At 40.7% G+C, this 25,934-nt stretch overlaps 3 protein-coding genes across 6 annotated transcripts in view; 1 reads left to right on the top strand and 2 right to left on the bottom strand.

Annotated features, from left to right (window-relative positions):
* LOC311489817 (diacylglycerol kinase eta-like) overlaps positions 1-4,108 on the top strand; it is an 81,765-nt gene extending 77,657 nt beyond the window's left edge. For both annotated transcript variants that reach the window (XM_084547105.1, XM_084547104.1), the window contains exon 30: positions 157-4,108. Coding sequence is in view for 1 of the 2 variants with exons in the window: in XM_084547104.1 (XP_084403230.1) it covers positions 157-209 (53 nt within the window). In the remaining variant the exon portion in view is untranslated. The remainder of the gene's footprint in view (positions 1-156) is intronic.
* Positions 4,109-6,236: 2,128 nt separating this feature from the next.
* On the bottom strand, positions 6,237-14,932 carry LOC311494357 (cysteine and histidine-rich domain-containing protein 1-like; the record flags this gene model as incomplete). Its single annotated transcript, XM_084553367.1, has 11 exons — positions 14,758-14,932; positions 14,073-14,122; positions 13,929-13,985; positions 12,060-12,214; positions 11,770-11,873; positions 10,356-10,408; positions 9,173-9,243; positions 8,707-8,809; positions 7,940-8,059; positions 7,176-7,235; positions 6,237-6,653 (listed from the first exon to the last, which is right to left on the bottom strand). The coding sequence occupies exons 1-11, from the start codon at positions 14,819-14,821 to the stop codon at positions 6,237-6,239; spliced, it is 1,254 nt and encodes a 417-aa protein (XP_084409493.1). The 5' UTR covers positions 14,822-14,932.
* A 4,727-nt stretch (positions 14,933-19,659) lies between these two features.
* The window catches only part of LOC311494131 (phosphatidylinositol-binding clathrin assembly protein), an 88,429-nt gene continuing 82,154 nt past the window's right edge, over positions 19,660-25,934 (bottom strand). For all 3 annotated transcript variants that reach the window (XM_084553026.1, XM_084553024.1, XM_084553025.1), the window contains one exon: positions 19,660-25,520. In XM_084553026.1, coding sequence (XP_084409152.1) covers positions 25,506-25,520 — 15 coding nt within the window. In that variant the 3' untranslated portion in view covers positions 19,660-25,505. The remainder of the gene's footprint in view (positions 25,521-25,934) is intronic.

The following is a 25,934-nucleotide window of genomic DNA, read 5'->3' on the forward strand; positions in this document are numbered from 1 at the left end:
AAGCAACTGCAGCCAGCAGCTTCCAGCTAGGATCCAAAAAGTAGCCATAGCCTCAAGAGCAATGTCTTTCCTTGACATATTTGTGTTATTAATTCATATTTGTCTGCAAGGACTTGCTCAATCTGTCATTTGTATTTGTCTGTCTTTCTCTTGCAGGAGCTTGGGATATTAAAGGTGGGGCAGCGGAGGCTGATTCCTCGGGCAACTGAAGTCGTGCGCGATGTGTTTTCTAATCATGACAGCCGAGGGTGTGGAGCACCCCTCCTGTCCTCCTCCCCTCTCACCACGACGCCCAGTGGTTTGACCTGAGGCGTTAGAAAGAAAAGGAAAACCACCTTCCCAACTTATTCTCTTTCCTCCCTGGCTTACTTCCTCTTCACCGTCCTTTTTTTTTTTGCTCCTGCAGACGGGGAGGATTCATTTCTTGTTTTTATTGATTTTGAATGAAGGGGCCCGGCTTCGCGTGGCACCGCTTCACCGCCTGCTTTTGGCTCTGCGGGCGAGGCCGACGGCGAATCAAACTGAAGGTGTGGAACAACAAGCGTCCTCCTCACAAACTTTTTATTTTTGTTTGTTTTTTGACAAAGAAATGTGTTTACGCGGTGCTGCATGTCGAGTGCAACCATCTTATTTTATATCTACTATCATACGTTTTCACTTTTTCTCTTGATTTTAATTGTTTTACTTCTGAACTTCTGAATAGCCTTCTGATGTTTTTTTTCGTGGGACTTTCTAAGAGTATTTATTTCGTGTTGCTACTGCCATGAGAACTCCAACAAAATCGTCAAAATGAACAAACTGAAACATCTCAACCTTACCGTCTAGCGAACTGGAGGATATCTTAAATGTTGCCAAAAAAAAAAAAAAAAAAAAAATGTACCGAGGAATGTACCTGTGTGGACTTGTATTAACCTGTGAATAACGTTGAATCATATACGATTTCACAAAGGTTCTACTGTTGTGATTCTAAAGTGGTTCTTAATGGGCTGTTGTGTGACTTGTGCGTGGTTGGAGGCTATGCAGCCGCTCTGCAGAGATGAAGAGAGTCGCTTCATCTGGGGTTCAGCCTTGTGAAAAGATCAGACTGTGGGATTTTAAACTTATCATTGAGGTCTAAAGTGTGACTTGTGTGTTAAAAAACAAATTCCACTTTGCTTTTTTTTTCACTTGTGAACCATTTTTGAGGTACGTTACCAGATGAAATGACTCAGTATTTTTAGCAGTGTGTGGTAAAGGTGTTTACAGAAGGAGGAAGCATCAAGGACGCATTAAAACCTTACAGCTGCTCAGTATATTACTCCTACTTTGCCATACTCATGATTGTATATGTAATATAAGAGTCAGTGGATATTTCAGTTTGCCTTGTCTGTGATTAAAAACTATTATTATTAATATTACAAATATATAATATATATATATTTTTTTGTATATCTTATTTTCCCAATGGTAATCTGTGAAGCTGTCCTGGCTTTGCTGCTTCCCCCCTTTGACAAACTCCTTGGCCACTGTGCATATAATCGAAGCCAATTGATGCTGTTCTGTGTGTCCCTGCATGCATACTTAGCCTTCCTTCGCCTCACAGTGAAAAACTGCCTCATAAAAGGGAATTTTAGGTCGTTCCTTAAAGTTAGCGACGTTATTGTGAACATTGGTTTTATTTTAGCCTGCTCTGAGAAGCAGGTTTGTTGCCGTTCAGTTGGGATAAGGCTTCAGAAGTTTCATTTAGTGGAAAAGTAACGCACATTAACGCCTGTCAGGTACTTTGCTGTCAACCATACTCGACGAGAATGTATCGGTTTACAACGAGTTTAACGAAGTGTTTCTCTGAGCAGGTTATAACGGACGTCGATGATGATGGATGACCTTTTAAAGGATACGCCAGCATTTTGGGACGTTTACTTATTTGCTGTTTTACCTCAAGAAAAATGAGAAGATTAATATCTTAAGTTATAAGTTATTTTAGATTTCTTAGTAAAGGCGTGTTTACTTTGAGTTGTAAAAATATATTTTATTTCAGCTTGCAACTTCAGGGGCTACTGTCAGGTAGAAGCTCCAATGTCTTATCGCTAGCTTATGGCTAGTTAAACAATATTTTCTTTTGCTAAATTTGTTAAATATGCTAGCAGACTACTTAATTGTTGGAGCTTTGGCTGTTTTTTCTTCCTTACCATCCTTAATATATATTTTTTTTTTAGAAGCTAAGCTAAACGCATTGTGAAGCTAACGCTATAACCAATGGACAGAAAAAAAGTTAATTTGGTAAAATATAGCATAAGTGCCATCATAAAAAATGTAATGTTCACAAGACGAGGTTAAATCTGAGTGCTAATTCTTAAGGTCCATGAGTTAGCTAAACCTGCTAACAAAAAAAACGCTACGCAGCTCAGCTTATGCTAACATGTGGCGTTAGCGCCTCTGCTTTCAAAACTACAAAAGGGATAAAAAAAATAACATTTTTTCGCTACAGCTTGAATATTACATTTACAAAGAGGCTGAAATGCTAATTGCTGTGCTTCTTCCCATTCTTGTAAAGGGTTGGATCTTGATTTTTCTTAACTTATTTTTGCTTTTACCAAGCTAACCCTTGATGGGACGGGTTTACTGTGAGGCATTGTAGATGTTCAGCTCTGGTAGGATTGTGCTACTGTAATCCATAGTGTGCCAGCTATACTACACCTTAGAGGCTTTAGTGGTGTTGTGCCAAGTTCGTTCAGTGGGTTATGAGACATACAAAGTGTGAGAGAGCGCGTGCACAAGCTTCAGCCGCGAAAGTTGCTGTATGTCGTACATTTCAAAGTTTACTGTATCTTGCCTTGCACTTTACAAAGAAGCAAAGTTAACGGGGGAAAAAAAAGACATTTGCGTGTGAGTGTGTGTGTTAAGATTTTGATTGTTTACGAGTGTTTTTTTTAATTGACTTGATGGGAAAAAAAATCTTTTATTTATGACAAATGTATAAGGACAAAAGTGTGTTGATAAAATGTAATATATCTAACTAATCGTAAAAGAATGATAAATGTTCATTACATTGGTGGTTGTACAATTACTCGCAGAGCAGCTTGAGACATCCCATTCAACACCAATGATATAATGTGTGATTACTTGTCGTTCCATTGTCACAGCAATGTCACTAAAATGTCCTTTCACCAATTGATATTGAAATCATATCCTACAAAAAGAAAAAAAATCAAAAAATGTTATTTTACCTTGAAGACAAAACTTTTGGAATCATCCAGTGTTATTTACAGACTAATGAGTTGTTCATCCTGGGTTAAGCCAATATTTGGGTGAAATCTTTCACTTTTGATTTGATTAGCCTTTGACGTGCTGGAAATGACCACGTTGGAGAACACACATTTGTATGGAAGCCATTTTGGAAAAGTCATTTGTTTAATGAGCTTTTTATCATGATTTAATAGTTGTTTTGTTTTATCTCCTGTCATTTTTGGACTGAAACTCTTCCGAAGACTACAAAAATGACAGGAACAGAAAAGAATCCACCGATTACGCTCAACCATGTTTTGTGCAACAGTATTCCATAGACGACATTTGTGAACGCACCCTCTGATCTGAACAGCCTATATATCGAGACTGTGTGCGCCAATGCTGGAAGCCAGACTTGATGTTGCACGACCTTGTACATTGCGAGGTGTTTTATTGTGTTATCGTGTGAAGTATGTAACAAAGACAACGTCAGTGCAACTCTCTGGAGATTAAATGAATTATTGAAGTGTGAACCTTGTGTCTGTTGTTGTCATATGTTGATAATGGTGTGCTAAAAGTTTTTATGGGTTTCTCTTGCTGCTTTCAAGCGTTGTATTTCTCGCAGGTAGAGGAGACCTCACTCCAGTGACTTAGGGCTTGCATCAGATCACGACTTCAGGTAAACTCTTGGTTAGCTGATAGGCGGCTTCTCAAGACATCCGGCCTCTCTTTCTATTTCTCAAAGACAGCTTTGCATCATGTATAGATCTTTGTAGTCTTCTTGGGATTAATTATAAAAGCTTTTTGAATTTCCTTTTAGAGGTGTTCCTGGTGGACATGGTTGCACGTAGACACAAAGAACCGGAAGTACGTTCTTGGATGAAGAATGATTTTTGACATTTGGTATGTCACTGCATGAAGTGTGTGCAATTGTCTTGGATTTTCCATTTGAATTTTTTAAATGCATCTCCCAAGAAAATGGCTCAGTCATCTGTTATTAATAGTTTCTGGATAACTGTGGTACAGTAGAATAAGCAAAATCAGATTGAATAGAGAGGAAATATAGAGGAAGTCCCACAAAGTTCTTTTTTATGGTCTTGGTGGAATCAAAGACGGTAAGTTTTAATGAAGGTGTTTCTGTATAGCAGCCCAAAACTGACTTAATATTAATTATATAAATGCAGATGTGATTAATTAACTACACTAATATTTTAGTAGCTACAAAGTACTTCATTAAATTAATGGCTATGATAGATGTCTACATTTCCACATTTATTTATGCTTTCTAGTTTTATTGATGTATTTCGGCATTCCATTTATTTGTGACTGGATTGTTTTGGTTAATTGGTTGAGAGGTGCCTACCTCCATCAAAAGCTGTGCAATGAGTTCTATCAAATCTACGGATGTCTAAATGAACCCAAAAATACAGAATTCAAAAACATAATAATTCTATAGAAATAAATAATTGTAGAAATATAGAAACCGTAATTAAGTACCTTTTCATTACCATTTATTTATTTATTTATTTATTTATTTTGTTTCCAACAGTTGTGTCTAGACGCTTTATGTTTCTGGACTGTCCACCTATACGTAGAAGAGGCAGAACTTAGGGGTCTAAGTTCTTCCGACCCATTCTCATAATTGTTATATCTCAGGATCACCTTGAGATAATAATTTCATAAAATTTGGTGCAAGCTCCGTCCAAGGATGTATTTGATAGGTTATTGTAGTTGAAAGCCATTGTAACGTCAAGCCTTTCCCATTGTTGTTAAGACAATATCTCAGGAAAGCAACAAGTACAAGTCTAGCAAACACATCTCCACTGCAAACCTTCCGTTATCCATGTTAGTGTGAAAGTAAACACAAGGAATGTACATTAATTCAATTTTATTTATATAGGATCAATAACAATACAAATTGCCACTTTACAGAACCCAGACAGAAACTACATTACTAAACTTCAACATTACTCTGGAATAAGCGAGAAACAAATGGCTTCAAATATGACAACATTTACCTGCTTGCCATTTTCTTATTATGGCACCAACATTATCATGACATTTCTAGCACCCTGGCTCTTCATCAGAACGAAATGTGTGGACTATAACAAATGCCAGATGGTTTGTTAAACAGAGCGACCCTAGCTGCCAGTTGATCCTCTTTGGACGCTGACTTGTGCCATGGATTCAGCTGCCATTTTCCCCACAAAGTAAGTTAACCTCTTCAGTGGTTTATAAGTCAGGCTTTATAAGATCTGACAAACACTTCATATAAAGCATAATGAGGCGTTGATAGGACTAGTTCTTGCCTGTCCTAAACAATTGCTCCACATACTGTATATTCTGTCGATTTTAGGCTATAGTAAAACCCGTCAGTGAGTAATCCAGTGTAGGCCGTGTTCACAGTTGTACAATAGGCTTAAAATAATGAAAACAATGCGTGGAAATACAATTTCAGCATGAGTCACACACTGATCCAACCTGAGCTGTTTCGTTTACAGACTGTAACACTAGTGATAGTCAAATGAGTCATCAGGCTTTTAAATGAATCATTAATCTTTCTGCTTAACTCTCCGTGGATGTGTTCTGGTTAACAGCTTTACACTAAGCAAAGAATTTGTATCATAGATCCAGCAGAGTCGTGAGATGTTTTTTTATTTTTAGACATGAAACAACAGAAATTTAGACGTGGGAACAGACATAGAAAAGTCTTTATTGCTTGTGTTGCGGTTGCATTTAGCTGTTATTGTGTTCACATTTAAAGAGAAAAAGAGAATCGGTTTCTACTGTAATTTAATAATATGTAAATGATTCAACCACAAACATGATATAAGTCACTTTTACGAAACACTTCAAGAGAATCAACTCCCATTTTTTTTAGCTGGACCTCTAATGTTGGTAGAGGTAGTTATTAGTAACCACTTGTATAGTACTCTACTTATTTCAGAAATAAATATTACATGTTACATGTATTTGAATTTCTCTCTCTTCTATGTTACATGTAACATAAATGTTACAAAAATCTATTTGAGTTACTCGAGCTCTGGCATGTCTTCAAATCCTTCCTGTTCGTCCAGCAACCTCTGCTCCTCCAGCTTCCTCTTCTCCTCCATCGCCCTTTTCATCTCCTCCTCCACCTCCTTCCTTTTTAAATTCTGCTCCTCGTCATCCTTCTTCTTCTGCTCTTCTTTGTCCTTCTCCTCCTTCATTTTATTCTGATCGGTGTCGTACGCCCAGTCGTCATCCGAGTCGCTGATGTCGTCGTCTTCAATGTCCCAGTCGGGCTGGTACGACTCTTCTATTTCGGCGAAAGGGTCCTCCACGGGCTCGGGCTCAGGTTTGTAGTTTGGGTCCTCCAGTTTGCCCCAGGACACCTGGTCGGCCTTACGTAGGGTGATCTCCACTTTGGTTGGGACCATGTTGACGGAGCTTTGTTTCACGTCGATCACCTGAAGGTAAGAGAGACCAAATAGGTTGATGAGATTTGATCACATTGTGCTTGTACTTGGGTCTGTTTTGTTTGAAAGTTTAATACTTAATCTGCCACTGCTTTAGCAACAATGCTGCAACCAGGTTACATTTTCTATTCACATGATAAAGATAAGATTGGGCAAGGCGCGAATACATTGCTACAGACCGCAAAATGAATAGCTCCACTTTTTATGGTAAGACTTAGGCACTCAGCACTTTAAGGAAACAATCTTGTCTGGTCGAACACAGATCAGCTCCAATATAATTTTGACTTTTCATTAGGTTTAATCAAATTTCTTCCTAACCGTGGCCAAAGTTGTTCTTTTGTTGGCTAAACCAAACTAGAGACAGGATAAAAATCATGTGCTTTGTGCGTCCACCATCCACCCCAACCACCCCTTGCCACTAAGTCCACTTAAATGTGTCTATGTTGCAACTAAATGTAGTCATTCATATGTATAGACGGGTTGGTTCTCATTGACAGCGTTGGTGGTACTCACCCCCCAGAAGTGGAACTCTCTCTTGAAAATCTTGTTCTCAAACTGGATTTGACATGAGAGCTACAGAGAAAAGGGAAGGAAGACAAAGAATGCAAGTTTTAATGAATAAATAGGGTTTGACTTTTAATACGAACGTCCCTTGAAAGAGATCCTTAGTTAGATCCTATTTAGCTGATTAAAACTGGAGGCTACGTATGCGCATATATCCCTTTAAGACTTAACAATGTTTTTAAATAATGATAAAGGTTAGCCAAATAAAAAAAAACTTGGAAGGTTGTTGTCTAATGTTAGAAATCCTTGTACTGGTTTGTAGAAGCGTGTATTCCCAGCTAATCCCTGTCCTTCTTAGCTAATTTTAGCTTCCCTATGATAGCTTTACAAATAAAAAACAAACAAATACAAGTTTATGGGGTTTAAAAGTTTAAATATTAATACAAGACATTTTTTTTTTGTTTCTGCTGTTAAACAAATTTCTTTCTTTAACTAATGCCTTTATTTTTCTGTTAAAAGTGACCTAGTGCCTTATGAAAACAAGTCATGTAGCATTTTAGCTAGCTCCACCTCTGGTACTCTTGGAAAGGGCAGGATGCATTTATTATTGAAATGAAAAACAAAACAAAAAAAAAGAGTAAAGGAGGTTTTCACAACCTGGAAACCCAACGTGCTGTATTAACTGTTACTAAAATCATTATCATTTACAACAACTGATGAATGTCGTCTGATTAGAAACAAGCTTCTTCACTGTATTTGTGTAACACACTCACCACCGTCCGGTTGGCCTCAATGCTTGTGAACTCTGGGTTTGCGTTTTTAGCGTAAATCGTTACAACAACATTGTTTGCAGTCTGGTGCCAGTCGTGTCGACACGCCACCTTCTTCTTGTCCTGTAAGGAATCACACAAACACTGGTCAGTGACAAAGAAACCGATCTTTTATGATTGGATCTTTTTGTATGAGGGAAGGGATAAAAGTTCTTATTGACACACTTTTCTGTAACACAGAAAAGGTATTTCAGGAATGAGTGAAGCCAATTTGAGTCTGGTAATACGACATTTCGTAATGGGCTGTGGTATCCAATACAGAGGAAAAATACCTCTGCATGCCATTGGATAGTCCTACAACCAATCAGATCAATATTGTTGTAAAAAAAATGTAACTCCACGGTGTTCAGATGACACATAAAGCCCCTCAGGACCCTCATATCTTTGCTGGAGCATAATCAGTTCCCAACGGAGGGACTCCTGACCAACATTCCCCCGCAACAATTTTGTGGGTGAGATTCCCTCCAGGCTAATGTTTGGTTGTCTTCTGATCAAAAAGCACAAAATGATTCAGAATAAACTCTACACACCAGTGCACAAGCAAAAAGTAGGTCATGTTAAAATGATTTTTGGTTTGTTTCAAAGATATCTTATAGGTTTTTTTCCCTTGAAAACTTTAAAGCAGTCCCTAAAGTTCAGCCTGCCTTTTAACGTGGTACGTTCTCCAGGTGGTGGTGGTGGTGGTGGTGGTGGTGCAGCATGTACTGTACCTGCTTTGGGACCCAGCGGTGTTTCCCTGTGCTGCAGCCCTTCTGGTCCAGGAAAGCATTGAAGTCTGTCGTCTTTATGCAGCAGCAGCTCCAGTACTTGTACCTAAAACAAAACAAGGGTCACGCTTTTAGCAGCGCCGTCGTTCAGGGAACAGAGAGCAACACCGCGACTGATCAGCATGTAATTATCCTAACAGCAGATTAACGGAGAAAATGAATGGAGGAGAGCAATTGTAGTCTGATCTGCAAACTTGCCCTGATCTTTAATTAACTGTCTGATCTGTATTTTTTTACATTCCAGCTTTTATGATTGCTCTGCATGCATCAGATTGGTTTACATTCATTCTCTATAGAGCTCCTCTGATTATTGTTTGAAGAGGGAGTGTGCTAATAACAATACAGTGGTTCAGGCCTTTTGTTTTTAATAGCTATTGTAAACACGCAGCAGTGAATGGTTTCTTCTTACCCCTCGTGAAAGACTGGACCTCCCGGGTGGTGGGTGCAGACCTCCTTGTCGGTCTCTGGGCCTTGGTAGATCTGAAGACACAAACACGATGCTAATGATCGCAGCGTAAAGATCATGTGATCGATAAGAAAGTCCTAAAGATTTACGCTCCAGGCCATCAGTCACATGATAAGGTCACCGGTCACGAGTCTGTCTGCATTCAGTGTTTCTCAATCTCGGGGTTGTGGGCCTGATTGAGGTCGTTTGTTGCCGGGATGGAGTCAGAGAAAATGGTGACTGATAAAGATTGATTTAATTGTGTGTATATATATATGTATATATATATATATATATATATATATATATATATATATATGTAAAACGTCCCTCTCACCCTCTTGGGGTGGTATCTGTGTCATCCTCAAGCTCGGGTCCTCTACCAGAGGCCTGGGAGTTTGAGGGTTCTGCGCAGTATCTTGTTCCTAGGACTGCGCTCTTCTGGACTGAGGCTTCTGACGTTCTGATGATATATCTATATATCTATATATATATTTATTTATTTATTATGAGATATTTTGTCTTGAGTTTTAACCTGTGCAAAGAATATTTTTGTTTAATTTTATTTATTTAGCCATATTTGAAATAAATAAATAAATAAATGGGTTGTTTCATTTAGAGCATTGCATCTAATGTGTGTACACATTGTTTATTTATGTTTTTTATTATTTAACATTTTGATAGTTCAAATATATATATATATATATAAATTGTATAATGTTCCTATTATTATCACTAATAAGAGCATTGGGAAAAGTTGGTGATAGATGTGGTAATGGACCAAATGTGTTGTTACCTGGCTCGTCCACTAGATGGAGCTCTTAATAAACAATACAGAGACTGAAGCACAGCAGAAAGTGTATGTCCATCTGTATGGCTATCTCTGTGAGGACAAGTTTCAGACCAGGAGAGTGAGGACACACTTTCTGGTGCTGCTTTGGATTAAAAAGGTTAATTACGTTAAGGCGTCCTCACAAAGGTACGAGCACAAATGTGTTTGCGGAGGCAACACCCGTCGGTGTGGCTGATGAATTTGTCGACATTTGCTGATGTCAGACGGCGGACTATTTTGGGCCTCGGCAGAAATACCACAGAAGTTACACACACACACACACACTAAAATAACACATGATAAAGAGACACTCACTGTTTTGCATCCTGCGTTTTTGCAGCGGGTCCCAAGCATGACAGTCTGACTCTCTGTTGGAGAAGAGAGAGAAATTCAAATACCTGATTTATTAAATCAGTTGATTGTTTATTTACTTAAAAACATGTGAGAGAATCTGGCAGAGCAGTCAGAATATGAATGCTCTGAAAGCAGTTTTTCTTTTTCCAGATTTCTGTTGTTAAAAGGCTGAAGTATTCTCAATGCACAGTTATAATTTTTTGACTTGTTGGGACCTAATTCTGCACATAAATGCCCTGATAAGACAGGACTGTTTAGTACATATTTACATTCCAGCAGCACCTTATTAGGAAGACATGGGAGGTATGTGCAGCCTGACGAATTCCATGTCATTTAGAAAATCAGCGAGAACCCAGTGTGGATACAATGAAATAAACAGCTCCGCCATAAATTCTACTTCCACAAATGTTATTCATCACGAGCGTCAACAAAAACTGGAAATGCTGCTAATCTTGTTTCACATCCCATAATACAACAGAAGGCTTTAACTTTGAAATTTCAGCCTGTTTCTAATTTACAAATCAACCAACAGTTATTGTTTTTAGTGGAGCAACTTGGTTATTTTGTCTCTTTTAAAGTTACAGACAAATTCAGACTCCTCTTATGGTAGTCTATGGACCATAGACTGTATATAAATATGGACAACGCATCCTCACTTCCTTGCATCGGCCAAACTGACGCTATTTTCCCAGGGATACAGGCAGCGTCATCTTGCGAGTTTGGAGCCAGAGGTGCTCTACCTCCACCAGTTACAAACACATTTTTTTCTCCCTGTGCTCTGATTCTCTAAGCTGATCAACCAATCAGAGTGATCTCTATAGTAAACACGTTGAATCCACTTGTGGCAACGGTGCTGGACATACCAGAAAAACCAGGGCCTGGAGTGTCACAGCCTTTAAGACAAGACTTTTCCCCTTCCTTTATATAAAAGTAGCTATGTGGCTAGTCCAGTCAGGAGTGTTTCTAGCCTATCCAATCCTCCACATTCTCACTCATCCAATCACGTCACTGCTGTCAAACTTTAAATACATTCTTCCTCACTGCTGTCAGATGTCACTTCAGTTGAAGTGCTGTGACCCTCCTCCATCCCGACCACCTCCAGTTTCTGAGCACAGCCTTATCTTCTCCCTCTCAAATATTTGGGCCTAACCGTCAAAGACTCGATCGTTTCATTGTGCACATCATGGAATAAATATTTTCTTGTTCACTCACGCCTGATTGAAATGGGTTGAGGCCTTATTTCTGCAGCACACAGTGCTGTGACTATTTTACAGTATCTTCTGAAAATGGTTTGTTGTATTCTAGAGTAGGATTCGAGGTACAGGTGCTCAAAAAACCCCCACAAATATTGAGTTTAATAAATCTGAAAACTGACCTATCTTCTCGTTCTCTGCTCTCTTGCTGATGTCCAGTTTCTCCAACGCCTGAGCCAACGACGCCGACACTTTGTGGGGCAGCTCGATCAGGGGCTCGTCTGAACTGCACACACACACACATTCATATTAAACACACATCCACACAGGCAAGCACTGACACATTATCGTTTAAATTATTAATTCCTGCCCTCACTCTGACCTCTGTGAATGAATGAATGAACAAATGTGGCATCCATGTGACTAACAGGGAGACGCATCCAACTGACAGACACGGGCTACAAACACACACCTGGGTCTCTCTTTCTGCAGCTTCTCGGCGGATTTGGGGCCTTGGTAGATGATCTCCTGGCCGTTGATGTGTTTAATCTCGCCCTTATCTGACGACACCTCTGGCCTCAGAGGCTCCTTAGGCTTCTCGCTGCTGTGACGCCCGCGGGTGCAGCCCTGAGTTCAAGATAACAGAGGTCGCATCAGAGTGGAAAGAAATTCTTTGGAAAGGGTTTCTGGTTCCCAGCGGGACGTGCTCAGGGTGGGGCCACCCCTGCTGAAAGTTATTTCCTTCAAAGACCGAAAATAAAGAAAAAGACTGCACCGTTCAGTGTGGGAGCTTAATATACACCGATCAGCCACAACATTAAAACCACTGACAGGAGAAGTAAGTACCATTGACCATCTTGTGATAATTTAATGTTCTGCTGGGAAACTTTTGGACCTGGCATTCATGTGGATGTTACTTAGACATGTAGCACCCACCTAGACCAGACCAGACACCCCCACCCCATAGCAATGACTCTCCTTGATGGCAGCAGCCATCCCCAGCAGGATGCAGCCTGACACAGACACACACACAAAAACGCTTTAGGAACAACTAAAAAAACATGAAGAACAGCACAAGGTGTTGACCAGGCCTCCAAATTCACTAGATCCCAAACTGATCAAGTATCTGTGGGATGATCCACAGAGACCCCGCCCCTCAACCCACAGGACCCAAAGGCCCCCACTAACAACATTCTGTTGCCAGACACCTCAGGACACCCTCAGAAGGCCCATGTCCATTCTCTGATGAGTCACAACTGTTTTGGAGGCACAAGGGAGACCTACACAATATTAGGGAGGTGGTCATAATGTTATGGCTGATCAGTGTATATTAAGTTGCTACTGAATAAAAGAAACTGTAGAAATCTACAGGAGTCGTCATCTCATGTGTCAGAGTCATCAGTAGTTCAGCTTATAAAAGTTACTGCCTGTAAACGTCTCACATGACATTTACATCTACATGACTTTTTGGCGGCAAAGACCTATCTCCATGTACAGGTAGATCATCTTGACTTGGTCACTGTAAACAGAGCTGACAAGCCAAAAGAGTGTGGGCACCACTGGTCTGGAGTCTGTCCGTTGTTATCTGATTACGCTCCAGCAGAGATCTGCCAGGACATTCAGATGGTGACGGACAGAAGAGGAACAGCGACGTATACATGACGTACATGTCACTGGAATGCAATTGTTCTGATTGGTTGTAGGATTATCCAATTACATGCAAAGTTTTTTTTTTTTCTGTAGCAGTTGAAACACGCCGCATAATGAAATCACAATGGAGTATCACCAGATTGAAAAGAATTGAGTCTTTTACTACAAAGCATTGGATGGATTTAGTCCAACATCTAAGTAAATATTGAGTTAAGACACAAACATGTGTCCTTTAAAAGTTATGAGGAATAAACTTTTTCTAATAAAATTAAGTGGTTTTGTTACAACATGCAGGAAGTAATAAACCAGTAGTAATGAATGACTTCCTGATCCTGTGTTAAAGTCTCATTTTGACACTGGTCATATTGATGCAGAGTTTGTTTTTGAGTATTTGAATATTGTTATTTTATTCAGCGAGGAGCCACATCTCTTGTTTAATCGGCTAAGCAGCTTTGATTAAAAAGGCATCAATATTCATATTTAATGATAACACTCTGCCGTGATTTGGCACCAGATCGATCCCCGGCTCCAAATCTGAGAGCATTTTACATGAAATAGTTTTCCTCCGCTGGTTTTTTACTTCCACCTGATTAAAGTTTCATCAAAGCAGCTGAATATTTTCCCTGTGTCTGCCGCGTCTCTCCTAAACCACGAACACTCCCGTGCAGCGTTTGACCCTGAGCCCGGTTACCTTGATGGAGAGAAACTCTGAGAAGTCTGTCGTCCTCTTCCTGCAGCAGGACCAACCCTGGAGGATAAACGAACAAATCACTTTTCACCAGGCGGTTTGTTTTGCGGTCAGATCAGAGTTAAAGAAAAGTGGTGATGGGTTTACCTTCAGAGCATCGTGGAAGATGGGGACTCCCGGATGGAAGAGGCAGGAATCTGTTGGAGGAGGAAGAAACACAAAGTGCGTCCACATATAGAAACACACTGTCAGAAGGGTGTACCAGCTGTTCACGGGGTCACTACAGCTCACAGCCACTGTCCTATATAAGGAAACCGGTTGCTAGGAGGACAGCCATGTGGCTTAACGTTCATGCTATGCTATGCTATGCTAGCTCACTCTCTCACATGGACACACACAACTGGAGTTTTCAAGCAAATACAGGCAACAAATCTGGTTCCCGTTTTAAAAAAGTTCTCAGATGAATTTCTGAACCCTAAATGTCTGTAGGTTTGTAATGAATTTACATTTAATTTTCACCTAAAGCTCAAATCACACTGTAAATCTGGTCCCTTTCAAAATAAAAGCTGGTAGAAGCTTTTTTTGGCGATTTCTATCTCTGGAAAACTTGAACATGTGAAAAGAGTGAAAGAGTGAGAAGACCAAAATGTGCCTTTTTCAGCTCTTTTCCTCTCAACAAATGGAGAGAATGATCACCTAAGAGAATCAAGGAAAACGATTTATTTAAGGCCTGCTGAGGCTTTTTAACCAAATTAGAATCCAATGAATGGATCTGGACCGTCCCGAGCTGAGTTTAAGAGTAAAGGAACAGAAACAGTCGGAAGGGTCTCACCATCTTTGTTCTTGTCGGCATCAAACTTCTCTCCACAGCCTTTGTTGTAGCACAGCAGAGCCATGTCGGCCTGTCGGTATGTGTGATTTCTTCTTCTGCTTCTTCTTCTTCTTCTTCACTGTACACTGTGCACTCGTTTGTTGTGTTTGGAAATCTTCCTCCAAACCGGTAGTGAGGCTCGGTCTTAATGCCGTGGTAGGACCTCCAGAAGTTTCTCCAGTGAGGCAGAAAAGAGAGATCCAGAAGGAAGGATCGTCTTCTGGAGGGGGAGAGAAAAGAAATCCAGAGGGGGGTCTCTCTCTCTCCCTCTCTCAGGTTCTGACCTGGCTGAATGAAAGCTAAAAATAGCAGCTCACCTCCCTCCTCTCCTCCCACTCTCAATTTACAGCTGTCAAAACTTATCTGGAGGTGGGGGTTGACATTCCTCCTGGTGAGCGTCGTCTGTCACAAACAGGCCTGCTGTGACCCGGCAGCCGCCACAATACGACTGACAGCTCTGGGATTTCTGTCACTTTCTGCGGCTGGATCCTCTGCAGGACTGGGGGGGTCTGTTTTCCCGGGAGCTGCTGAAGATGCTGAGAGACACTTTAATTCCAGGACCAGACACATATGTGCCAGACGTTACTGCCTATATGAAAAAACCTTGACTGTGTTCACAAAGAACCAAAGCATGGGCTCTCATCTGCTGCTATGACCTCGTCCACTCTCCTTGTAAGGTTTTCCATCAGATTGTTGAGTTTGGCTGCAGGGGCCAAAGGAGCCAGGGGACCCTAAACCAGAATTAAAGGTTAAACACTTATGTACTTGGTGAACTGGAAAGTCAAAAGAAAGCATCTCCTGATCCTAGTGTGTTCCAACACTGTGTTATGAGAACGCCAAGACTACACTGAGTAAATATGTAAGTAAAAATGAATATGTTATCCTAAAGTTTATAACATGCATTACATGTTCATCTGCAGAGATGTGGTTAAAAACATTTATTTTTTAAAAGATCTACAAACTTGAGGACAAGAATGTCCATATACTTTTGGCCATATTGTGTATATTTACAGGTTCCACTGACTGGTTGATCATCTGTCGTTGGTTTCCAAAGAGTAGCACAGGTGCAGTTCAATATTTTGTAAAATATCCGAAGCTAATAAATGAACCCTCTGTTTCTTGTTCGGTTAATCTGTTCATCAATGGCAACATAAAAGTTACATTTGACGCTGTGGTGCAATTGTAAGAAACACAGCACGTGACAAATTGTTGCTTTTTAATCTTTTTCTGTTTGTCTGAAAAACCTACATGGCTGAAAAACCTAGCGAGCATAGTCTTACCTAAAACTGCAGTTCCACAAACGGCCACTAGAGGCTGTCTCCAAAAGCGGGTCAATCCCACGGACTGTATATGTGGACAATACGTCCACACTTCCCTGTGTTAGCCAAACTGACAGGGGACGTTTCTATATCATCAAATAACTAACTCAAATGAAACTTATCAGAAAAAACAACACTTGCGCATGCATCAGTGTATTAACTACCTAAAAATAGTGTTTTAGTTTGACCCAACACCCATCCACTAACATGGAGGGGGTGGAGCTTATGACCTATACTGCAGCCAGTCACCAGGGGGAGCTCTACTTACTTTGGCTTCACTTTTGAGGAGCTGTTCCACCTTTATTTACAGTCTATGATCAATCCCCGTAGACCTCCATCTTAAAATGTTCAACTTTCCAACAGAAATAAACATGTTTACAGCCTGGTCCAAAAAAAAAAAAAGGTTTTGGTCATCAGCGCTAATTTCTCCATTCATGACAACAATATGCGCAAGGATTTTTATATAACTCATCCGTTTAAATCACATCAAGGCTTTAAGTTGTGAATAATTAAAGGCAAGGCTGTGCTGAGTGACAGGTGGTTGCCCTCATATGATGTTAGCTGTCCGCCTTAGCTCCACTTACCTGTTTGTGTGCTAGCCTGCAGTTACATGGAGTCAGACACTGTCAAGATGGCGGCTGCCAAAGACACCACACTGAGCTTCAAAACACCACAGGAAGGGTGAATCCGTCTTTATATACAGTCAGAGGTGGACTAAACAAGTTAGGTATCACATATTATTAGTTGCTTTAATGGTGCAGGCAGCATATTTTAAAACCTGGACAGAGCTTGCTCTTTTCCTTCTATGCTAAGCTAAGACAATTGCCTTCTGGCTTCAGTTCCAACACGTATAACATTGATTTCCTTTGCAAAAGAATGACAAATTTAAACGTTGTCCTTTATTTGAATCTAGTTTCCACTGATTTTTTCTGTGTGCAAGCATAAACTTATGACCCTTAAGACAGCAGCTGACTCGCTGTAGCTGAAGCTAAAATAGTGTTTTTATATACACTTGTCTATTGCAGTTTCCTGCCAGTTTTCATTCTGAGCACACAGACACAGAGTGCCAGCTGCAGGCAGTACGACAATAAATTAGTCCCAGGCCAAAACACTGCTGTTTGTCAGGCACAGGACATTTTGAGCAATAGACTTTTTATTGAGGACCACTTTGTCATAAACAAACAAACAAAAAAAAAAACCCCAACAACCCTGAAATATACGGCCAAATGCATCACCGCCGACGTTGGAGAGCGCAAATGTACACCTTCAGTTTCATCATTGCGAGCTCAGCGGGGGTCAGGAGGTGGAAACCTGCATTTAAATCCCTCAGCGTGGGAGTGTTGTTGTAATAACAGAGAGCGGCAGAGAAAAATCAGGTTCACGTCAACATGTCACAACAGGAGGAGATTAAATACACACAAGCAAACAGGAAAACATTAAGGAGATGTGTGGTAACTGAATGTTTCCCACGGTTGTAACATCTCTGAGACCCATTAAAGCTTCAGTTTAAGTCTTGTTGGCATTATTTAATTAGAAAGGTGTAAACAAGGATAATATTAAAGGGGAAGTTACCAGTAAAAAGCCATCAGATGGGTCTGTGTCTAAGTTGTTCCAAGAGAAACTTATGAACAGACCCCTCTTGTGGTATTCACAATCTTGCAAGTAGAAATTTTTGATAAGGTTATGAGGTATGATGTTTTTTCTGACGTTCTCAGAAAGAGAAAGTCGATGTTAAGCTTAGTCATAGGTTTCTTGGTCATTTTTTTATGTCCATGGAACATTTTGACAACCCTCAGTCTTTCATTATACTTTAACATATCCTGATTTAACTTCCCCAGTGTTAGCTTGCTAAACTGTTAGCCTCAGTGGCTTCTAGATGCCAACAGTTGTCTTCCTGCAGTGTTCTCACAACTCACGGCCGATGCTTTCACTTGCACTTTGGGTTAACGACTTCCCATGCCGCAGCATTCTTAATAGAAAGCACAATGAGTACATCATTAAAGAATGTAGTATGTGCAGAATGAACCACAAGACAGCGTTGCCAGACTGGGCGGTTTAACACCCTCAGCTCCGCTCACGCTCTACCTCTTTTCCCATTTTTGTGTTGGCCTACAGTTAGGCGGAGTCAGACCATCATTTGACAAAGATGGCCACTGCCTGAGATACCGAACTCAACTTCAAAACCACACAGGAAACCTATGAGACAGAGGGTTAGTTCATTTTTATATAATACAGTGGTTCAGATTGAAGTGAGGAGTAACACCTTATCAGCTGGGGCTTTGAATTTTATTTTGCGGGCCATAGCAGAGCTGGGATGTCGAATCAAATTTAGGCTGGTCTGGGATCATTCAGTCGTTTTTTTTCTAATAACAGCACTCCATCTGCCAATCAGTGGACTACATGATCAAATGGCTTCATAGGAGCAGGATGTGTGTAGTTCTGGTGCTTGGCTTCTCAGGTTTGTTGCAGATTTTGAGTGATCAATCAATGAGCAGTCTGGGTGGTTACAGTATTAAACAAAATGTCGACCTCATATTTTGGCGTTTTTTGGACAGCTTTTGGACTGGAAACCATCAGCTGTATATGGCAACACTGCCAAAAGAACTAATGTAAGCTAACTGTTTAGCTAGCAGCATCTGTCAACATGTGAATGCTGCGAACCCAGCCCGATAATAAAGAAATGTTCAATGTAATTATGGTTTATTAGCTCCATAAACTGAACTACAATTTCCACATTCCTGTCTTTATCTTGGAAATACTGTTAAACGGATAAAACTGTTTAGCTTGTTAGCCCTTCTGTTCACCAGATTTCCGGCCAAATTCAAGGCAACAATGAGTCCAGCGGAAAAAAGTACACCCAGAGTCGTAGATTTATTTCTTTGCAGTTACTGAACTTTCTTGGCTCAACAATAACTTACATTTGATTTCCCGATGCTAAAATGCTACATATAACACCTTTTAAATCAAGCTCACAGCACTGCTGCAGTGTTTAGAATTGGTTCATGTTTGTTTTTTTTAGGAGTAGTGGAACATGGGTCGACTGGACTGAGGTAACTTGTGAGGAAGAGTAATTGTCTTGCAAATAACTTACTTGGAAAATAAAATTATATGTAGTTTGCCTGTGACTAAAGTCCCTCATTTAAGGCTTTAGTTGCATAAGTAAAGGTATGCCATCAGTAACTACATCTGGGTGACTGTTAATGTGAGCTTTAAAACTGAGAAGTAATTTTTTATCCGAATGAACAAGCTTAAAAAGAGACTGTCAAACCAGTCAACTCAAATTTAAGAAACTGTACAAGTGAAAAAAATGTTCGGTTTTATACTGGATGAGTTAAAACGAGGGCTGAGATCTCACTAGAAGAGGCTGACTTATGAAAACGCATTCCCAAGGCCTGCGGTGCTGCAATTAAAACTCACCAGCTTCACTGTTTGACATTTTCAAAACCTTGAATTTTTCATAATCCAGAGACTTTGAAGAACATTCGGTGAGCTTGTAGACTTTCCGGCAACTATCAAGAAAACACTCAAAGACGCGGCGTTTAGGAATGGAAAATGACTTTTTATTTCTTCGAAAAAAGAGAAAGAAACAAATCCCTAGAATAAACAAAGATACTGCTGTAAAATAAAAGCCTGTGATTTTTTTGTCAGCTGTAACATTTGTTTGCCTTTCCATGCTTGATACAATCCATATATTTCTGCTTTAAATAAATAGAAAAAAATGTACAAAGAGATGGGGGGTAGGGGAGGAGACAGAAGAGAGAAAGAGAAAGAGAAGAGACAGATTAAAAGGTGTACTCTGCTCTGAAAAATAAATTTGGCATCACTGAGAATTCATGGCTGATCCTGATGTACGGGGAGGTCTGCAGCCCTCGAAATCTGCATCGTCTGTCTGTTTAGCCCGCCCCCACCGATAGTAATCATACCAATATACTGCTGTAATAACGCTAATATGTTCCATGTTCAGAAAAATAAATGAAAAATAACGCAGATTATGAGAGTATGTCTGTAAGCTCTGTGTTGCTGTGTGACTGTGTGTGTTCGTCTATGTACAGTATAGTGAGGCAGCAATCCGAGGGTTCTTACCAAAAAACACAGATGTAGAAAAAACGGAACGTGCACAGGAGATCTTTGATTCAACGACTCGCTGACAAAAACGAGGAGGCTCGCCTGTTCAACGGCCTCCTGTCACCTTGTGGGGTTCTGACTCTTAACGCCCACAGGCGGCGCACAAAGGCCCGCCACCGAGGCTGTGCGCGCCGCGAGTAACAAATGAGAGATCTTTGGGAGACGTGAAAGAAAAAAAAGTTTGGCGCTCTGTTCTGCTACGGCGGCTCGTTCGTCGGCGGTGCGAACGTCTGTCAGATTCAGTCAGAAGAAGTAATGAACCTGCTGTCGTGGACGGCAAAAAGTCGGGTCTGTCTGTCCCGTCGCGTCGTCGCCTGACAGACGATACGGTTTAAAAAACAGGGACAACAAGAGGAGAGGATTTATCATCGTCATCATCATCATCACCGTTACTGTCATTTCATGCTTTTTTGGAGAAAAAAAAAGGACAACAAACACCGACAACGATACAACCATGCACTCACTGACCCCGGAAAGAAGGAGAGATGGCTCTGCTCTCCAAACGTCTGACGCACTCGGCCCTCAGCAGACACATTTTAATATGACATCAAGGTTTATCTGCGTGTCCTTCTCCAACTAGATTCATGCTACAACAATGCAGAGAGGCGGTAGCAGCTTTGAAAACTGAGAGAAGCTCTGATACGTAGCCACGAGGCCGATCCCCGGACTGATGCCAGATGCACCGGGTCAGTGGCCAACACCAGAAAACAGCGGGAACGTCCGAGCCGTAAAACGTGAGAACGTGTCTGAATTTGAGGGAGGGGAGGGCCGAAGAAAGAGCCTGCATGCTCGGCCAGAACTCCTCCCTTAATTACAAAATGACCTATATGATAAAGCTGTGATAATTGCTGGCACGCTAAAGAGACGAGCCAGTGACATTTACCCCCCAAATACCCCAGCTATCTCCTTTCCTATGCTCACTCAAACATTTTGAACATTTTGAAACCACTTCAGACACACAAAGAAAACCTCGTCGCAACAAGCAGGACTGGATTCCATGCAGAGAAATGCTAAGTTTCGTAAAAAGGGAAAGAAAAACTAGTAACAGAACAAAGGAAAGAGCTCAGCTAAAACATGAATTTTTCATTTTTGAATCGTCTCATCCTCACTTGTTCTTCCTACCAAAGCCAATCCATTTTCTTTTCTAATGAGGTCATTACAAACATCAGGAACCATCGGAGCTCCAGTTAGGTCTGATTGGATTCATTGCTTTAAGATCCGGGTTATGATGACCAGACTCCAGATCAGTGCCACTGAAGCGGTGCCAATTTATCGCACAAAATTAGCGACAGTGAGACAGCTGTCCAAGAATAAATATAAACCATGATCTGATCTCATATTGGTGCCAAAGCGGAAGCATCCCTTAATAGTTTTTCGAGAGTCTAAGAATGTGAGGATGGATGCTCCACAGAGGGAAACAGAATATATGGGGCCAGACACAAAATCATATGTCCTTTCTCAAGTTGTGTCTTGAGAAAGTGAAAGCAAGCAAATTGCATGCCTTGGTTTTATACTTGTGCGAACTGCTGCTATAATGTACATGTCCACAAGGGGGCAGCCCATCCCAACTTGGAGAGCCTTTAAAAAAAAAAACAAAAAAAAAAAAACATACACCTGAAAGAATTTGGATTTATTGACGTAAATGGACAAGGTGGACGCCAATAATAAAAGACGTGAAGGTCAGTTTAGTTTCCTATGCTCTGCTAAAAAGTCACTCCTGACTTATGCTATGTTGCTGAGATTCAGGAAGTGTGCATGACAGCTGGTTACCAATAAAACCCTTCAATGACATCTTCAGAAGTCTAACAGAGCCTAGAACTCTGCTCAACTGTCCCAGGATTCCCCTATGCCCACTAAACACAAACTGAACAAGAGTTGGCTGACTCTTGTCAAACTTTCCAGCATTAAGCTGAAGATTTTATCCTGCTAAAAACTGCTTGGACTACTGGAAAAGCACCATTTGTATCTCCCATTTTGTTACAAAACACCTGCACGTGATTCGCTGTCTAGATCTGGTCAGAGACAGTTTGTAGGCTGCTGACATCGTAGCGGGAGGCGGATGGACGGTTGTCGAGACGGGGGGAAAAAAAGACGTGGAAGTTATCTACCAAACACTGAAGCAATGTTAACAGCGAGAAGAAAGCTTGAGAAACGTGAACCACAAAGCCTGAGAGCCTCTGAAAGGTTTCAACTACAGCTAAAAGACGGAGACATCAAGAAAGATACAGAGCTATAGTTTCTAGACACTGGCGGAGGAGAGGAGGAGGTGAGAAAACCTGCTGGCGGAGGTCTTCCGCGGGTTTCTGGGGGATACTATGGAGAGAGGCTAAGCTAACACAAGACGGCAACGAGAAGCTTCTATGAGCATATCTATCCAACAGCGACAGTGATGGGTAGGCGCAGACAATCTAGACAGGAACTGGGTATTATAACTATTATTTTTTTTACATATCTACACATACAGTGACGAAACAGGCTAAAAAAGCATTCTAGATATAGACCGACTAGACCAGAAGAAACTGAAGCGAGATTCTAGAGATTTCACAGCAGAATGAATGATGAGTTCGATATTTGACTATCACTGATGGGTGGAGATGCAGGACGGGGACCAGGGACGGGACTAAAAAAAAGTTCATGTTAGAATGGCAGGAGATTAAGTTTTAGTTACCCGCCAAAGTGGCTGGTAGATTAGACAAACGTGTTCTATAGTAAAACCCCAAACTATCTCTACAAACTTCAAATCTCTTTCTCAACTTTTTCACACCAGAAAAACTGGAAACAGCTCTACTGACGGCAGGAGAGCCGCTTAAGTGCAACATTTTTTGCGTGTGCATTTTTTTTGCAACAAAATTTAGATTTTTAGAAAAAACTAATCCAAGCACATCTCGTGTCAAACCAGTTGGCTCAAAGGTTGGATTATAACGTGACCCTCAGAAATAGCCCTCAATGGAAAAAACAAACAAAAAACAAGTGAGTAAGCATACATGTGGACACACACCGAAATGCAATATGCACAAATACACAAACAGTCAAACTCATGGGGGACGGATGCTTTGGCTAGGGAACGACCACGACCTCTTTTGACGTGAGTCGAATTTCGTCCCCAGTATTTCTTGGAACCCCAGAGCGAAGGCGATGCCACGAGTTCATTGTCGTTTGGCTCTCCACACGGACAGAGTCGCGCTTACGGCCGCTCACTTTGATTCAGTGCAATTTAAAGTGATTTCAACTTGGTTCAGTAACATTTAACTCACTCGCTCAGTGCTGCTGTCATCAGTCATTGGCACAACACATGGATCGGCCAAAAGGCTGTACCTAATGAGAAAGCTCTTATTTTAGAAACTCTGAATCTGGTTGGTGAGCTCATGAACACAGACAAACAGATACACACAGGTTGTCAGGCAGTGAACGGGCTATGCAAAATAGAAATACCCTTTTGTTAAATTTTACCATCTCCCAAAACTGGCAACAGCCAAAAATGTCAAGATAATCATACAGAAGTCTGACTGCTTCAAGGCCTCGTCACACCAGGATTAAAACAACTAATGTTTGTAGAATTAGCCACGATTAGCAACGTTTTCTCAAGATATCCACTGAAATTTGTCAAGTTTGCCTTCAAATGTGGAATTTTTCAGTAAGATCCAAAGTCAAAATTTGTGGCAGTTTTACCAACATTTTTAGACACAGCGGAGTTGGATGATAAGTTAATCTAAAGTTTTCATCATATCAAATTGTCTTTTTAGTTTTAGAATATGTCAGAAAATGCTGATATGTTGATATTGCCAACAGTCTCCTCCTTTCATCACACATTTCGTAAATTATGCTACCTGGTTGTTAGCTTGCTAACTGTTAGCCTTGTTGGCTACTGGAAACCAACAGTTGCCTAGCATTGGTGGTTCTCACGACTTACAGTTGAACGTAGAGCATTGTGTGAACTTAACTTCCCATGTCTTGCCAACAAGATCATGAGTTCCATTTGAAGGCAGTATTATTTTCTCTTTGGTGAACAAGCTAACAAACTTGCTAACAGATAGAAAGCTAGCAATAAAAAAAAAAAATAATGATTCACAATTCCATTAATTATAATTCCAAGGGATATAAGTCCTCCCCAAAGAAGGACAAAAGTGTTCCTACTAGCATGTTACTAGTTGGCTAACTAGAGCGTTAGGAGTTAGCTTACCAGCTAAATCAAGTTTCTAGAATCAAATAATTCAAATACAAATGTATGAATTTTGCTGGGAAACTTTCTGGTGTGACTTGGCCTTGAGAGAAATGTACTTTTGAGAAAAAGTTAGGTTCTGTTCCATCTGTAGCATGTTCTCACCGCTAATCCCTGCCTCTCTGTGTGTATCTGTAGCTTTAGAAGAAGGAAACAATGCAGAATGAGTAACAAAGACTTTAGCTCAAAACCCATAACAACAAATGCTCAACTACTATTAACAAATGCTTCAACAAATCGCTGTACAAGCCCCGATAACATTCAGGAAAGTTTGGTGAAGAAATAGAGACTGAAAAATACAAAGGTATCCCAACAGAGCGGAAAATTACAGGAAACACACTTGAGAAGATTCGCCACTAAATCTCTCGCCGGGTGGACAGTCGTGGACGCAGACAGCGGACAAGGGTGGGGATGGAGAGGAGGTCGGTTGTGAAGGTATTGTCTGAAACAACTCACACACACTCATTTTTGCACACACACACACTAAACAAACCCTTGTCCTCTCTTAAATGCCCCCGAGTTGCAGGCGGACAGTAACACAGAGAGGACGAAATAGCACCAGTATGAAATAAAGCTAATTCTGCAGCAGAGACACTCACAACAGTCAGATTAAACATCCTGACTGAAAACCAGAGGTAGGATTTCCTCAATCCCCTCCTTTGCTCCTCTCTTCTCCTCCATCTTTTCTTCCCCTCTTTCAAACTCGTCCATATTCCCTCTCCTGAAACATCACTCCATCGATTTAAAACACAAATCAGACGATAACAGAGAGAAGCAACGCACACACACACAAGGAGTTGTTTCAGACAACAACCGGCCTGGATGACATCTTCCCCACCACGTCCCTACATCCTTCCATCCTCCATTTTGTCATCTTCTCCTAATTCCAACATGAGTTTTGGTGTCGGTCGGTTATCTTGTCGTCTGTCCGTCTCTTTTTTTTTAGCTTGATCAAATCATTCCTCCGTCCATCTGATCATCCTCTTGTGTGTTTTCTTTTGCTGTTTGTTTGTCGCTTTTGGCACTCTGCTTCCCCCCTGACTGAATTACATAAACTGCATCTGAATAGAAAAGGAAATAGTGAAAAGGGAGAGAGGAAATTATTTGTTTTGATCAGTTAACACCGCTTTGCTCAGACGGCAGCAACAAACTTCTCAACAGGAATTAACACACATTAAAACAAGATGATGAACAAGGCTGCAGCTGGGGCAAGATAAAAACACAACATGCGTGCTGAACAAGCTGTACATTTGTTTTAATTATGGAATAATTTCATCCCGCCAGGCTTTTTAAAATGCCTCATCATCTTTTTTTGGTTTCCTATTGACTTCCATTCATTTGTTGCTCTTAATCATTTTGAGTCAGAGTTTTTGTACTGATTCTTCAACAAAACTAACTGGGCTTAAAACATTTTTTCACATCTTTTTGCAAACAAATTGTTTTAAATGATCACAGGAAAAAACATTTGGAGATAA

The sequence above is a fragment of the Chelon labrosus genome (genome assembly GCF_963514085.1).
Source record: "Chelon labrosus genome assembly, chromosome: 1".
NCBI classification, from domain to species: Eukaryota; Metazoa; Chordata; class Actinopteri; order Mugiliformes; family Mugilidae; genus Chelon; species Chelon labrosus.